At 35.9% G+C, this 16,847-nt stretch overlaps 1 protein-coding gene across 12 annotated transcripts in view; it reads left to right on the plus strand.

Moving 5' to 3' along the window:
• The window catches only part of CDC27 (cell division cycle 27), a 51,053-nt gene that overhangs the window by 22,507 nt on the left and 11,699 nt on the right, over positions 1 to 16,847 (plus strand). For 5 of the 12 annotated variants that reach the window (XM_023756776.1, XM_023756778.1, XM_006092183.3 and 2 more), the window contains 8 exons: positions 426 to 580; positions 686 to 897; positions 1,813 to 1,927; positions 6,259 to 6,392; positions 10,632 to 10,731; positions 11,678 to 11,885; positions 12,083 to 12,255; positions 16,097 to 16,249. In XM_023756776.1, the coding sequence (XP_023612544.1) occupies positions 426 to 580; positions 686 to 897; positions 1,813 to 1,927; positions 6,259 to 6,392; positions 10,632 to 10,731; positions 11,678 to 11,885; positions 12,083 to 12,255; positions 16,097 to 16,249 (1,250 nt within the window). The remainder of the gene's footprint in view (positions 1 to 425; positions 581 to 685; positions 898 to 1,812; positions 1,928 to 6,258; positions 6,393 to 10,631; positions 10,732 to 11,677; positions 11,886 to 12,082; positions 12,256 to 16,096; positions 16,250 to 16,847) is intronic. The other 7 variants (XM_023756783.1, XM_023756779.1, XM_023756782.1 and 4 more) reach the window with 3 other exon arrangements.

Here is a 16,847-nt window from a genome sequence, read left to right on the forward strand (position 1 = left end):
TTCCAGTATGCATGAAGGATCATTTTAAAACATTGTATTTATATTCATGGGAGTGCTTAAAATTTTAATATTTCTAGTGGGTTTCAACTCTCTACTCTTAGTCCTTACCTTGAGCAAAATGAGATCTAGATCTTTGCTTTCTGCTTTAAAATAAACACAGAAATTGGCATTTTCCTGTGATTTATTATATTTAAAATCAATATCATTGGTGTTTAGTTTATTTCCTAAATTTACAGCTTTATCTTAGGGGTAAACTTGCGCAATAAATTGATGGGTGGGCTTCTGGGAGGTAAATTTGATCAGGTGAAACAATCAGAAGAACTTTAAAACTCTGGAAAAGGGCTATTTCCACTGATTTATACATACCTGGGGTGGAAAATTAACCCTCACTTCTTCAGAAGCAAATTTTTTTTTTCCCTTCACAGGTGAAAAGCCAGATCCTGACCAAACATTTAAATTAACCTCTTTACAGAACTTTAGCAACTGTCTGCCCAACTCTTGCACAACAGTAGTATCTAATCATAATTTATCTCACAGACAACCTGAGACGGTTCTTACAGAAACACCCCAGGACACAATTGTAAGTGTATCATATTCTATTATTCAAAATATTATGAAAATGAAAAATAATGATCTGAACTAAATGATGTATTGTAAATGTCATGGTAGAAATTTTCTGTTTCAGGAATTAAACAGACTGAATTTAGAATCTTCCAATTCAAAGTATTCGTTGAATACAGATTCCTCAGTGTCTTATATTGATTCAGCTGTAATTTCACCAGATACTGTCCCTCTCGGAACAGGAACTTCTATATTATCTAAACAGGTTCAAAATAAACCAAAAACTGGTCGAAGCTTATTAGGAGGACCAGCTGCTCTTAGCCCATTAACCCCCAGGTAAGACAAACAAAAGATAGTTTAAAATGTGTTCTATAATATTAAATTATTTTATAATAATTCATATTATTGGTAATGTAAATTACTAATAATATGAAACTTTTAAATCAATATAGAAAAAGAGGCATTTAATAAGTCAATAATGGAGTAAAAAAATAAAGTACCTGTGATAAAAATTTAATATTAAATATTAGAGACAATTTAAAAACTCTTAAATATGCCATATGGAGTTAGTGTATGCATTAAAAGATGTCTTTATGTTTGTGCATTAGTGAATAGTGAACCTCTTAGAATCTTGAAATGTTTATGATATAATCAGACGATGGTTGGTTAAAGTGCTATTTTCCAAAACATGGAGGAAGGAATGACACCTATTAATATGAAATATTTTGTGAAAATTATTAGAAGTATATGTATGTATAAATACAGGAACCCAGCCCAGAGGATATATATCCAAAAGTATCAAAATAAAAAATTATATGCTAGAATAGACTTAAATTGGGTCCCAGGGCCAGGGAACTACTAAAATATCATAAACATGAGATGACAATAACTCATTGAATCCATAAGTGGATTCACATTTTCTCTGTAATAGTGTCTAAATCCCATAAATTCCAAGAATTTTAATAAATTTGATCATTGGGAACTTAGTTTTTACAAAGCCACTCTTATTTATAATAAATCTCCTGAGATCAGTTGTTGCTGCTCAATTTAGTCTTGTTTGGTATTTTAAGTTTTAGTTATGGTGGTTGGAATAGTCTACATTCATAGCTTATTTTTAATCTGCCCCTTAGATCCTCGCTGCCCCAAGACTGATTTGCCATTCTCTTCCTTTTAGACCTTCTAATTTAGTATACTGCTGCTTTATATATGCCTTGATGACTTTTTGACACCTTGATTTCAACCTCTTCTCAGTTTTGGGATTTTGCCATTAGAAACCCCAAGTCCTGGAGATGGATCCTATTTACAAAACTACACTAATACATCTTCTGTAATTGATGTGCCACCCACCGGAGCCCCTTCAAAAAAGGTATTTTCCGTGTAAAATATAGTTTTGGTACCGATGAAAGAAAATTCATTTAAAATTCCAATCTATTAAAAGCAATTTCATAGAGAATCTAACTTTATATAATTGTTGTTGCATTAGAGTTATTGATCTAAATGTAAAAAGTTATCGCTGTCCTAGCCTCCTTGTTATAATTGGAGACACAAACCTGGTTGCTCTTTATTTCAGCGTACATCAAATAAACACATTCAGATTTTTCCTTTAATTTCTTATGGTTTTTTTAATGAAATTAAGAGTTTCTGTCACTTTGAATATAAATAAGAAATATACCTGCCATAGTTTTTACTTGTCCCCATCACCATGTTTGTTTTTTAAGTATACTAGTGTTAAAATGAAAAAAAGACTGACTTATGTAAAGCCAGCTGTTTCTGATAATAAAATTCTTATAGTGGCTACTCATAGATGTGTAGTAAATTTATAGTAAACTAGAGGCCAGGTGCACGAATTCGTGCACCAGTGGGTCCCTCTGCCTGGTCTGCGGGATCAGGCTGAAACTGGCTCTTCGACATCTCCCGAGGGGTCCTGGATTGTGAGAGGGTCCCGAAGGACCCCACTGGTGCAGGATCGGGGCAGGGGAGGGATGTGGGAGGTTGGCCAGGTGGGGAGGGACCACAGGAGGGCTCCAGGGCATGTCCGGCTCATCTCACTCAATCTCGATCAGCCGGACCCCAGTAGCAAGCTAACCTACCAGTCAGAACGTCTGCCCCCTGGTGGTTAGTGCATGTCATAGTGACTGGTCAACCAGTTGACTGTCTGCCCCTGGTGGTCAGTGCACATCATAGCTAGCTGTTGAGCGGCCTTAGCATATCATTAGCATATTACACTTTGATTGGTTGAATGGCCGACCAGACGACCGGACACTTAGCATATTAGGCTTTTATTATATAGAAATGTGTAAAAAAAATGAAAAATATTTGACAATATTCTTACAGTAAATACTGGGACAAGTTTTGAGATTCTCTTTATAATATTCTTTTGTAAAGATCTATGGCAGTACAGGTCAAAGTGCTATTTGTTTAAAAGATATCTGTGATGCAGGGTATCTTTTATGATAATTAAATTAGGTTATATATGTAAAATGCCTATTTGCCGTGCTTAACACATTGTATGCGGGAAACGTATTTATAAAACGTATAAATACGTTTCCCGCATACAATGTGGTAATAGATGTTTAAGAAATGACAGCTAAATAAATAATAATAGTATGTGAATGACCAATATAGCCCCTTTACCACTCTAGAGACATGTTTCTTCTTGTTTTTTACTCTTTTATTCCTGAACTTCCTTAGAGTCTGTGGGGGGAAAAAAGTTCCAAGAGTGGTGAAAAGAGACTGCAAAGTAGTTGAAGTGTAGATTATTTTAAATGTGATATCTAAAAGTTGGCAACTACCTTGTATTGCACTGTTATAAGAGTGAAAAATAATTGTGGGAATTAGTTTATTATAGTTATGAGAAGGCATAGTAGCATAGTAGTTAGCATGCCAGGTGAAATAGGCCAGAACCAGGCAAGCTATTGCAATCAGGAGAAGTTAGGAAGTGAGAGGTATATGATTTCAGTGCCCAAATAATAAAAGTCACATCTCTTCCTCTTGTGCCTCTGTTCTCTTCTTACCCTATTACAAGATGTTCTTAGAAAAGCTATACTTGTAGGTCTGCATGCAATATCAACTAAAAATATCAAACCTAGCCCTGACCGGTTTGGCTCAGTGGATAGAGAGTTAGCCTGCGGACTCAAGTGTCCCAGGTTCGATTCCGGTCAAGGGCATGTACCTTGGTTGCGGGCACATCCCCAGTGGGGAGTGTGCAGGAGGCAGCTGATCGATGTTTCTCTCTCATCAATGTTTCTGACTCTCTCTATCCCTCTCCCTTCCTCTTTGTAAAAAACCAATAAAATATATTTTTAAAAAAAATCAAACCTAGTAGTGGGTGTAGTACATAGTTCTTGGTTAGATAAGGCCCAAATTGACTTTAAGTTTTGTCCTTTGGGTGAATGTAGAAGGAAAAGGAGGAAGGAATATAGGTGAGGTGGTGGTAGATTAGGTGAAAATATTCAGTGGATAGTTAATCATACAGGAAAGAAGAAAGCCTGGTGATAGAAATAATAATTAAAGCTGTTAAAATGGCTAAGCTCTCCTAAGGAAAGAGAGAGTAGCTAAAGAGCATAGTTAATGGAAGGAAGAGGGGCCAGCAAATGAAATGGTAAGACAAATGATAAAGATGCTGTACTATTTTGGAAATTATACAAAGTTTCAAAAAGGAGGCATGATCAGTGATGATGAATGCAGGAAAGGCCAAAATTAGGCTTTCTTATCTGATGAAAACATGATTATTTGTAATGTACAGTTTGAGATTTATGTACAGTGGCTATGAAAGTAGCAGGTAAGTTTTGAAGAAAATTATCTGGTAGTAAAGAAATTTAAAACATCCATTGATACAGTAGTCATTGATCTCTTTATAAAGAAGCTAAGTGAGAAAATGAATAGAAATAAGGTGACAAATTAGAGAAGACAGAAAGGAGCAAGCAAAGGGTTTTTCCCCTCTCTAGAGAGCAGAAACTAATTAATGAAAGATTGAATACACTAGAAAGAAATATTAATTCTAAGAGCAATATCCTTAGAATTTGGAAAATAATTGGACGACGTCTTTTTAAACCTACTCTTCTAACTACTGTAGGTTTCCCCCACTATACAAAAGTAGAGTATTCATGAAACCTTTTGTAAGCCAAAATGGTTTAAAGCAAATAAGTGTTTATAATTTATAAATTATAAGTAATTTATAAAGAAATATTTTGAGCATTCCCAGCCCCAAAATTCAACGCATGCACCTCTTTATTTCATTCACCACAATTGAAATGCTTAAGTACATCCGGTTTTTCACTATACATAACATCCTTATGAGTTTTTCTGATACTTTAGGACATATCTTGCTAATGAGTGCACAAAATAAAGCACAGATGCTCACAGACACAGTTCCATGCTCTGATGGCTTGATGCTGGGTGTAGTTCCCAGGGAAGGAGCTTACTGCTACCACTCTCACTACTGGAGGCTCTCAAAGCTTCTAACGGCTCCTTGCAAAACAAATGCTAAGCAGTATTTTTGCTTCTCAACTTTTTTCATAAAAGCAAAGTCATGAACTTTCAAAAAGTAGGGGATACCTGTATAGAACTGCTTTTACTAAGTGCCAAAGAAGGAATATAAAAATCTTATTCTATATATTTTTAAAGTATTTTTATTGATTTCAGAAAGGAAGGGAGAGGGAGAAAGGAATAGAAACATTATTGATGACAGAGAATCATTGATTGGCTACTTCCTGCACACCCCCTACTGGGTATTGAGCCTGCAGCCCAGGCGTGTGCTCTGACTGGGAATCGAACCATGACCTCCAGGTCAAAGCTTAACCACTGAGCCATGCCAGCGGGGCTATATTATTTTTTTATGTATACTAAATTAGATCATAAATCTTGAGAATAGTAGCTCTTAAAATTCTTTAGCATTAGCCCCAACTGGAGAAGATGTTGTAATAAATGGCTTCCAGAAATTTGAGCCTTTCCTTAAAAACTAAAGTGAAAGATGACAGGATAGTATAAAGATAAAAATACTGGGGTTAAAATGTGGAAATAGGCTGATGTTCATTCTAATATATATATATATATATATATATATATATATATATATATATATATATATATAAATAAAAGTCTAAGCGACTGGAATGACAGGTCACTATGACACGCACTGCAGCCAGCCAACCTGCCAGATTGGGGGCGGAGCTGGCCAGCCAACCTCCCGAGGCCCCTCCCTCTGGCCTGCCCAGCCCCAATTGCCCCCATTGGAGTGAGCCAGCCAGACCCCACCTGTGAACGAATTCATGCACCGGGCCTCTAGTATGACATTAGTACAGTGGGGCCTTGACTTATGAGTTTAATTTGTTCCGTGACGGAGCTCATAACTCAAATTACTCGTATGTCAAATCAAAAAGTGAATGAGTGAGACATGTGATACTGGGCTGATGTTGTGGTGTTCACTGTGACATTAGCTGCGTCAACTAGCGGTGGGGTATCTGAAGCTGACTCGTAACCCGAATTTTAGCTCGCAACTCAAAGCAAAAAATCGGCCGAGAGACGGCTCGTATCTAGAAAAACTCGTTAGTCGGGACACTCGTAAGTCAAGGACCCACTGTAGTTTGTGTATTCAAATGACAGTAATATATTATGAAATCTTGCATTTGGATAATGGAAATAGGAGCATCATATATCTCATTATTTATAATGCAATTTATAATTCACAAACCTTAGACTTTTTGTGTTTTGCAGTCTGTTGCCAGAATCGGCCAAACTGGAACAAAATCTGTCTTCTCACAGAGTGGAAATAGTCGAGAGGTAACTCCAGTTCTTGTTGCACAAACACAAAGTTCTGGCCCACAAACAAGGTATTTATTATGGTGCATTATTTGATATTGTTCAGATTTTCTTGCTATACTTCCATATAGGCAGGTTTTGACTCTCCTACGAATTCTAGAATGACTATTATAAATTTTGAATATGTCAAATTTGAGAAATTTCTAACTTACTAAAAAGACTAGTGTAATTTTTAGTTGAGTATTATAATGCAAATCAAGACAAGAATTAGCTAAAATATCTTTTTAGTTTACTCTAATTGCCTCATGAATTTGTTGAAATTAGATATTCCAAACACTCCTCCAAAGTAATTTTCCTCTTATTTACATGACCTTCTCCACTGGTCAAGTACAGATAGGTTTCATTCTCTCATTCCCCTGTTATGCATTTCTATAAACAGATATGTCTCTTTCCTCCTCAAATAATGAATCATAAGTCTTAAAAGTTACATGTATGGCCCTAACCGGTTTGGCTCAGTGGATAAAGCGCCGGCCTGCGGACTGAAGGGTCCCGGGTTCGATTCCGGCCAAGGGCATGTACCTTGGTTGCGGGCACATCCCCAGTCGGGGGTGTGCAGGAGGCAGCTGATCCATGTTTCTAACTCTCTATCCCTTTCCCTTCCTCTCTGCAAAAAATCAATAAAATATATTTAAAAAAAAAAAAGTTACATGTATGCATATGACTTGACTATATAAAAGGCCTCAATATTTCTAAAGCAGTAGGATGGTAAGTATCATCATGAGTGCCAGCTTGAAGACAGGTGACAAATTGCCTGGGGCTCAGTTATGAGAAGGAGCCTGAGGTCTCCTGCAGAGTAATGTTATATAGGCTGAGTATATGCTAATCCTAAAGAATACTTAAAACATTTATTGAATTATATATTTCACTTAAAACTAAACAAATACACTAACAAGCATCAATTGTTAATAATTCTTTGTTCTTTGTATTACCTACTTAATTCTATATTTGTTTCCTATAGCTGCCGAAACAAAGTACCACAAACTGGATGGTTTTAAAATAACAAATTTATTTACTCACAGTTCTGGAGACAATAATCCAAAATTAAAGTATTGACAGGACCATACAACCTCTGAAGCCTCTAGAAGGGGATCCTTCCTTAGCTCTTTCAGCTTCTGGTAGCCCCAGGCATTTCTTAGTTGGTGGTAGCCTAACTCAGTATCTGCCTCTGTCTTTTTCACATGGCCGTCTTCCCTGTGTATCTCTGTAACCAAATTTTCCTTTTCTTTTAAGGAAATCAGTAATATGGGCCCTGATGGCCTCATTTTAACGTGACTATAGCTACAAAGACCCTATTTATTACTATTAATATTGTATTGATTTCAGAGTGGAAGGGAGAGGGAGAGAGAAGTAGAAACATCAATGATGAGAGAGAATCATCTATTGGCTGCTTTCTGCATATTCCCTACTGGGGATGGAGCCCGCAACCCAGGCATGTGCGCTTGAATTGAACCCAGGACACTTCAGTCCACAGGCTGACACTCTGTCCATTGAGCCAAACCAGCTAGAACTGAGACCCTATTTTTAAATAAGGTCACATTCACAGGTTCTGGGGATTAGGGGTTCAACATATCTTTTTAGGAGACACATTTCAACCCACAGCATTGCTTTGTTAGTAACTAGAGGTCTGATGCACGAAATTCGTGCAAGAGTAGGCCTTCCTTCCCCTGGCTGCCGGCAGGCATCCAGGACCTGGGCTTCCCTCGTAGCCCCGGCTTCATCCGAAAGGATGTTCAGTCTACTTAGCATATTTTGCTTTTATTATTATAGATTATTCTTATTTTGTCTTTTGTTTAGAGTTTATAGTATAACATTTTAACTTATAAAAGTCTACCTTCAAGTAACAATATATACCATGTCATGTAACATAGTATTTTTTCATGTTCCTCTCCTAGTCTTTATGCTATGGTTGTCATATAGTTTACTTCTATATATGTTATTCACCCCATAGTGCATTGTTGTAGTTTCTGCTTTGGTTATCTTTTATAGAATTTTTGTAAAATAATACAAAGAAGTCTATTTTATATTTACTCATATATTTGTTTTTCCTTTTTAAATTTTATCCTTATTGTTTAACCTTTGAGTGCCAACCAATATCCTAGGAACTATGCTAAAATTGCCAAGGCATTTTTGCTGATTTTACAGCAGTGTAGGAGAAAAATTATGAATCGCAAGTAAATGAAGTTACATATTCAAAAACTTAAGGAAACCTTTACTACATTTGTTTTCATCTTTGACATACATTGTTTGCTGATTGTATTATAAAATACTAGTAGAAAAAAAATTTGAACAAAACATATAATGTTAAAATAAAATTAATGTTGACTTTGAATACATGAATGAAGATATTGTTTAACTTTTAATAAGCGATAGCGCTCCCCGCACTTCTGGTGAAAGACAGGAGGAGCGCGATCACGCTCCCCGGCACTCTAGGGGTTAAAGTATTACAGGTGTCCCTTTTTTCCCCCCATTAACTCCTCTTCTCCCTACTGCCTGTATATCCAAATTTCAATTATTATTTCTGTATATCCAAATTTCAATTTGGTATCCTTTTTCTTCATCATGAAGGAATTCTTTTAACTTTTCTTGTGGTCTAGGTCTGATGATCATGAATTTTTTCAGCTTTTGTATGTCAGAAGAAAATTTTTATTTCTCCTCTGTTTTGTAATTGAAAGAATAGTTCACTGTCAGGTTTTGAGCATTTTTTCTTTTTTTTTCTTCTTTTTTTTTTGTCAAATTGCCCTTTGGAGCTAACAGAACCCTGATGATAATTATAATATAGGAAGAGTTTGTCTTTAGCCACCCCAACTCCAGAATCCTCTTAATCATTTTTTTCCTACCTCTATAAGATTTATGTTGACCTCATGCAGGCTTCTGTCCATTTTAAGCAATCTCAGCATCTTTCTCAGGCTTGTCTTCCATATAAACTGCCCCATGCTATGAGATTATTCCTTCCCACTTCTCAGTCAAAACCTTTTTCTATAATTAGACAATATTGAAAAAATATCATTCACATTTGTAGTAAAAATGACATAGTTAGTACAAAATAAAGGAAAATGAATTGGTTTCTCAAAAAAGCAAAATATGGAGACAGTAAAAGGATCAATGGTTTCAAGGAGTTAGAGAGGGAGTGATGAACAGACAGAGCACAGAGGATTTTTAGGACAGTAAAAATATTCTAGATGATACCATAATTACCTATCATTGTATATTTGTTCAAATGCATAGAATGTGCAAAACCAAAAATGAACTCTAATGTGAACTATGGACTTTGGAAAATTATGATGTGTTGATATAGGTTCCTCAACTATAACAATTGTACCACTCTGAGGGGATGTTGATGATGGGGGAGGCCATGCATTTGGGAGTTTAGGGGGTATATAGGAAATCTCTGTACCTGCCCCCTCAATATTTCTGTGAACTTTAAACTGCTTTTAAAAATAAATTTAAAAAATTTATTTAAAAAATTAATTGGTTAACCCAAATGACCTCTTTTGCTGAAACCCTACATTGAGATTATGGTTTTTTAAAAGATTAAGGACTACCTGGATATTCTTTACTCACTGGTCAACATCTCTTTTCAAAAGTCTCTTTGACCCAAACTCAGGTAACTACTAGGATTTCCCATAAACTATATAAATTGTAAACAGTTTACTCCATAGACTTACTTACTGTCAGATAATTTCAGGTTTTAAGTTTGTTTGCTTTCTAAGAATGAAATTCTCATATCGTAGGATTTGCCTTTAAAGCAAAAACTGTACCCAAGAGATTATTAGCTTTCTTTTGTTCTATAAATCTTGATGTGGTGTTTGAATTTATAGGGAAATACTTCTCAAGTATAAGTTGTTCTGGTGGTATTTGTTGGGAAGTGTCCCTACTTTTAAACTATCCATTGCCAATTATCTTTACCTTTTTCTCTAATTTGCTATCATTGCAAATGAGGGCTAGAGATAATTGGTTTATAGGTATGTTTACCTTTTATTGACCCAGAATTTTTATGTGGATTGTTTTAAGTTTAAATTGGCAATTTCAGATAGAGCAAAGATCTGTAGTATAATCATTATTTTATGGTAACACAAATAGTATTTAAATCTGAGTTTTCATAGAGGGACGAGAAAAGGACTAACCAAACTCATCAACTTTAGAGTGCAAACATGTTGAATGTTTATTTTTTAATATACCTGAATGGAAGCAACAGTTTATGGTCATAAACTGAGTTTTTTTAAAATGTCTATTTTTATATATTTTTTTAGTACAACACCTCAGGTATTAAGCCCCACTATCACATCTCCCCCAAATGCACTGCCTCGAAGAAGTTCACGACTTTTTACTAGTGACAGCTCTACAACCAAGGTAATGCTTCCCCCTCTAAAATTTCTGTTCATTGATGACTCAATTTCTAATAAATAAATTAAGTGACTGTAAAAATTTTTTAATTTGGGGAGCCATCTATATAACATTTGTAAATTTTCTTGGTCCTTTATTATTTTACAATTTAGTTGAAATGACAAAATTGTGTTGGAAAACTGATCAGTGGTTTTTAGGAGTTAGAACTGGGGGAAGGTATGACTTTTAAAGCATAGCACAAGGGAATTTCTTTGTGTTGATAGAATATTCTGCTTTTTTATTGCGGCAGTGGATTATACAAGTCTATACATATTATAAAATTCATAGAACCATGCACATCCACCCTCCCCCCAAAAAATGCATGTAAAAAACTGATGAAATCCAAATAAGGTCTGTAGTTTAGTTGATAGTATTATACCAACTCCAGTTTCCTGGATTTGATGATGTACTATGGTTATGTCAGATGTTGTCAATGGTGAGAATTGGGGGAAGAGTAAATGGAAATTTTCTTTTCTTTACACATTTCTTTGCACAATTAAAGGGTCTCATTATGTCTTTGGTAAGTTTCCTTGGTCCATTGACAAATATTATGGATAATCTTTGACATTCAGTTCAATAGTTTTATCATATTAATTATGATGCTCTGAGACAATTAAATAGTATTGCATCTACTTTTCTTTTCAAATAATAAATGAAAATGATATTTCAGAAAAGAGCAACATTTAATGCTAATTTATCTTAAACACTGGTTAATATGAATTATTTTCAGAATTATTTAAAATTAAATGACTTTAAAGACTTATCTTTATAAATTTTTTCTGAGAAAAATATACATCAATCAAGATTATACACAAGATTGTACATTTATTTTTATCTAATATTTGAGAAAGGGTTCGGGGAATGTCTAAAATACCTGAGTGTAACAAGTGTGGGGGTTTCCTGCTTTTTACAGGAGAATAGCAAAAAATTAAAAATGAAGTTTCCACCTAAAATCCCAAACAGAAAAACGAAAAGTAAAACTAATAAAGGAGGAATAACTCAACCTAACATAAATGATAGCCTGGAAATTACAAAATTGGACTCTTCCATCATTTCAGAAGGGAAAATCTCCACAATCACACCTCAGATCCAGGCATTTAATCTACAGAAAGCAGCAGCAGGTCTGTTTTAAATGCTCAATATCTTCTTTGTATTTTATTCACTATTTTAAGTAAGTTTTTTTATGTTCACTAAAGTGTCTTTCATTTTATCTAATAGATGTTGGAATTTTTAATGGTAATTTTTTAATTAGTCTTTCTAGAAAATCAAGTTGTTTTATTGTCTTTTCTCCTTTGTTTACTACATTGTTTTTTCCTAGAAGGTTTGATGAGCCTTCTTCGTGAAATGGGGAAAGGTTATTTAGCTTTGTGTTCATACAACTGCAAAGAAGCTATAAATATCTTGAGCCACCTACCTTCTCATCACTACAATACTGGTTGGGTACTGTGCCAAATTGGAAGGGCCTATTTTGAACTTTCAGAGTACATGCAAGTAAGTATAGAAAACAGTTATATATGCCTTTTTACATGTAACTGAATTGTAATTAATGCCTATGCTTAGCAAGGCTAGATCTAAAAGGTCAATATTTATTATGTAATGTCTATATTTTCTCATTATTTATAATTTATAAATACAGTTCTTTCTTGTGTTAAGGGATGAGTGATTTAAATTCTTTAGGATTACTTGAAGTAGATTTGTAGAGAACAACCCAAGTCATCCATACATTTTTCTTTTAATCCTCACCCGAGAATATTTTTATTGATTTGAGAGAGAGAGGAGGCGGGGAGGTAGAGAGAGAGAGAAAGAGAGAGACATCGATGCGATAGAAACATCCATTGCTTGCCTCCCGTACTTGCCCTGACTGGGGATTGAACACACAACCTCAGTATGTGCCCTGACTGGGAATTGAACCAGCAACCTTTAAGTGTACAGAATGTTGTTCCAACCAACCAACTTAGCCACACTGGCCAGGGCCCATATATTCTTCTTTGGGGGGGAGGGGGGGGCATACATTCTTATTTGGAACATTTGTACTCAGTTGAATCTGCAAATATACAATATATTTACCATGTAATAGATATTTCTAGTAAAAATTCTTTCTACTATATTCAGAGTTCTTACTGGGATGAATATTTGGCATTTCATATCCTATATAATAAAAGCCTGATATGCTAAGTGTCCGGTTGACCAGTTGGCCGTTCAACCACTCAAAGGGTAATATGCCCATGATATGCTAAGGCCGCTCAACCGCTCGCTATGACAGGCACTGACCACCAGGGGCAGACAGTCAACCGGTGGACCAGTCGCTATGACGTGCACTGACCACCAGGGGCAGACACTCTGACCAGAGGGTTAACTTGCTGCTGGGGTCCGGCCGATCGGGACTGAGTGAGACAGGCCGGACACGCCCTGGAGCCCTCCCACAGTCCCTCCCCAGCTGGCCAACCTCCCATGTCCCTCCCCAACCCCAATCGTGCACCAGTAGTGTCCCTCGGCCTGACTTGCACCCTCTTGCAATCCGTGACCCCTTGGAGGATGTCAGAGAGCCGGTTTTGCCCCGATCCCACAGGCCAGGCCAAGGGACCCACTGGTGCACAAATTCGTGCACCGGGCCTCTAGTGTTTTATAAACTTGAGGGATGATATGAAGAAAATTGTAATCAAGGACACAATGTCTTTATCACAAGGCTTTTAGCTTTTTAATTTTAATTATATTTGTTGCTTAAATTATTTATTTATACTAGAAATGGAGAGGATGATTAACCTAAAGCCAAAGAAAATTGTAATGGTAATTTAAATGTCTTCCCTACTTCCAAAGCATTTTCTTCCCTCACCCTGTAAACTTAAAAACAAAATTTTAAGAAACCTCTATATCAAGCATGTCAAACTCAAAAGGCTAACACAGGCCAAATAAACAAGGTTTAAGTTTATGTGGGATGCAAAAATACAAAAGCTTCAATTTTCATAGACATGTAGGTTTATTTAGAGACATTATTTAGAGACAAAATACCAACTTCTGCGCATGGGCCACGAAGTTTCAATTGCACTGTACATGCGCGCCCTCACATGGTATTTTGTGGAAGAGCCACACTCAAGGGGCCAAAGAGCCGCATGTGGCTCGTGAGCCGCAGTTTGCCGACCACTGTCCTAGTCTGTCTTCTAGATTCTATAATACAGCTAGACAGATAATTGCTTGCTTTCATAGACTTTACATTCTAATTCTAATAAAAGACAGATTATAAGCCAATAAATATATAAAGACTAGAGGCCCAGTGCACGAGATTCATGTACTCAAGGGGTCCCTCAGCCCAGCCTGCGCCCTCTTGCAGCCCGGTAGCCCTTGGAGATGTTCGACTGACAGCTTAGGCCCGCTCCATGGATGTCAGTCGGAAATCCTTAGTGCTGCTGCAGAGGTGGGAGAGGCTCCCACCACCACCGCTGTGCTCCCCAGCCATGAGGCCAGCTCCCTGTGGGAGCGTTCTGACCACCAGAGGGCAGCTCCTTCTTTGAGTGTCTGCCCCCTGGTGGTCAGTGCACATCATAGCAACCGGTCGTTCCTCCATTCAGTTGATTTGCACATTAGCCTTTTATTATATAGGATGGATAGCAGTAAGTTATATGAAGAAAAAAAATGAAGCATGGTAAGGATATTGAGGGACAGTGAATTATAGTGCTTTTTTTAAAAAAGTGTGCTCAGAGCAAGAACTTTACTCCTCCCTTTATGAGCCATATAAAGATCTAGTGGTGGAGTGTTCTTCCAGATAAAGAATAAATGCAGAAGTTATCTGTTTGTGTAATTTTGTGGAGTAAAGAGAAAAAGAACTGTAGATAGTCTTATTCATTGCTAGAAGATCCATGTTTGGATTATGGTCCTTTACTGGTACACAGGCAAAAGTTGTTTGGCAAGCCCTTTTCAAAATTATTTCTAATTTATTGTTTTACAGGTACTTTAAGATACATTAATTGTGTTGATACATTAATTGTGTTGTTTCCCCTAATTATAGAGCAGGTATACACCTAGATATTTAACTGAAGAAAGCCTTTGTTTCAACATTTTCTTGTCTATGCCACAGTTACTTTTCAGAAGAAACAATAGATTCTGAAAATTTGAAAACAAACATTTCCAAAATCTGTATTTGGCTGATAGTTAGGTCTGTCTTCTTATACAAAAAAATTGTATCTGTATAACTTATAGAGGATTTCAGGGAGTTTACAAGTTATCAAGCTATCCTAGATAATACATGGCCATTTCTTAGAATTAAGTTCCTGGTTTTAGAAATATTATTTTCTTATATTATGTCTTCTTAATTTCATTAAGAACAGACCATATATTCTTTAATTCTAAACTAGACTTCACTTTCAGAATTTTGAACTTACTGAATTGATAAATGAAGGAACTAATTGGTTTTATATACCCCAAAGTCTCAAACTCCAGGGGGAGAGGAGCACAGCTCTAGGAGCTGTGAGTGTGGTGAGGAAATAATTTGATCTGATAGCTCAGGATGGACCCTAAGTCAAGAGAGTGCCACAAAAGAAAAAAGAATTACTAGATAGGGACAATTTCTGGCAGATGTGACATTGGTGGGTATAGTACATGCTTAACATGCCAGAACCTGTTTTTCCTCTAAAGTTTTCAACCCAACCTCTTAATAAAAGTCAGTATAAAAATAGATATTTTTTTTGTTACAGAAGTCATTCTTCTCTCATCTTTCCTGAGGGAAAGTTATTCTGTAAAGCCATTATTAAAACTTTGAAATGTGGTTTTTAAGAATAAAATAATTGACTTGTCCTTTTAAAATCGTAACTTTGAATAGATCTTTTTTTGTGTGTGGAAACTTAAGTTTTCTTTTCAGAATTCATGTTTCTACTATGCCGGTCAAGGGCATGTACCTGAGTTGCGGGCACATCCCCAGTAGGAGATGTGCAGGAGGCAGCTGGTCGATGTTTCTCTCTCATCGATGTTTCTAACTCTCTATCTCTCTCCCTTCCTCTCTGTAAAAAATCAATAAAATATATTAAAAAAAAATAAAAATAAAAAATAAAATCGTAACTTTGAGTAGATCTTTTTTTGTGTGTGGAAACTCAAGTTTTCTTTTCAGAATTCATGTTTCTACTATGACTTGTATATAAAAACTAAGTTAAGTGTGAATGTGATTACATCAACATTTGACCTGCCATGAAAATTTGCTTAGTTTGGCCTTGTGTTATTACTAACTCACACAATCATAAAACAAGGCAACATGAAGTTCCTATGAGAAGAGTGCCCAGTGCTCTTCCTATATATATGTAAATTGTGTCAACTTGTTTTCCCCTTACTAGTTTTTGTATTTCAGGCTGAAAGAATATTCTCAGAGGTTAGAAGAATTGAGAATTACAGAGTTGAAGGCATGGAGATCTACTCTACAACACTGTGGCATCTTCAAAAGGATGTTGCTCTTTCAGTTCTTTCAAAAGACTTAACAGACATGGATAAAAATTCACCAGAGGTATGTTACTGAAACACTTTGCTTATTTAGCTATTTTAGCTATTTTTTTTATCATTCTTACAAAATTGAGATGAACTAAATAATTCAAATGCCATTTAATATTACCCATACCCTTCTCTATAAGCAGGACTCAGAAAAGAAGAGAGTCCTGAAATAGATGGTACAGATTCTTAAATAGGAAAATAACAAAGTAGGTATTTCATTTAGGATCAATAGAGTTTTGACTGTGTTAAAATTGCTGTTATCACCAAGATTAGAGTTCATTAACCAGAAATTAAATAGATTGAATATTGGGCATTTTAAATTGAAAGAAAATAGTGATTTTAATTCAGTTTAAGACATAGATAAATTCATTTACATGGTACAATCATGTAAGAATTGTATTTTAGTGTATCTCAAGAATATTTAGTGGTAATTTTATAACATTTAAACTTAGAATGTAAAAGTCAATTCCTATTATATTTGGTAGTTATGTTCTACTAGAGGCCTGGTGCATGAATCGTGCACAGGTGGAGTCCGGTTGCGGGGAGGGGTCGCGGATGGTTGGCCAGCCCGGTTGAACTCCCAGTTGAGGGGACAATATGCATATTAGCCTTTT

The sequence above is a fragment of the Myotis lucifugus genome, unplaced genomic scaffold, assembly GCF_000147115.1.
Source record: "Myotis lucifugus unplaced genomic scaffold, Myoluc2.0 scaffold_99, whole genome shotgun sequence".
In the NCBI taxonomy this organism is placed as follows: domain Eukaryota; kingdom Metazoa; phylum Chordata; class Mammalia; order Chiroptera; family Vespertilionidae; genus Myotis; species Myotis lucifugus.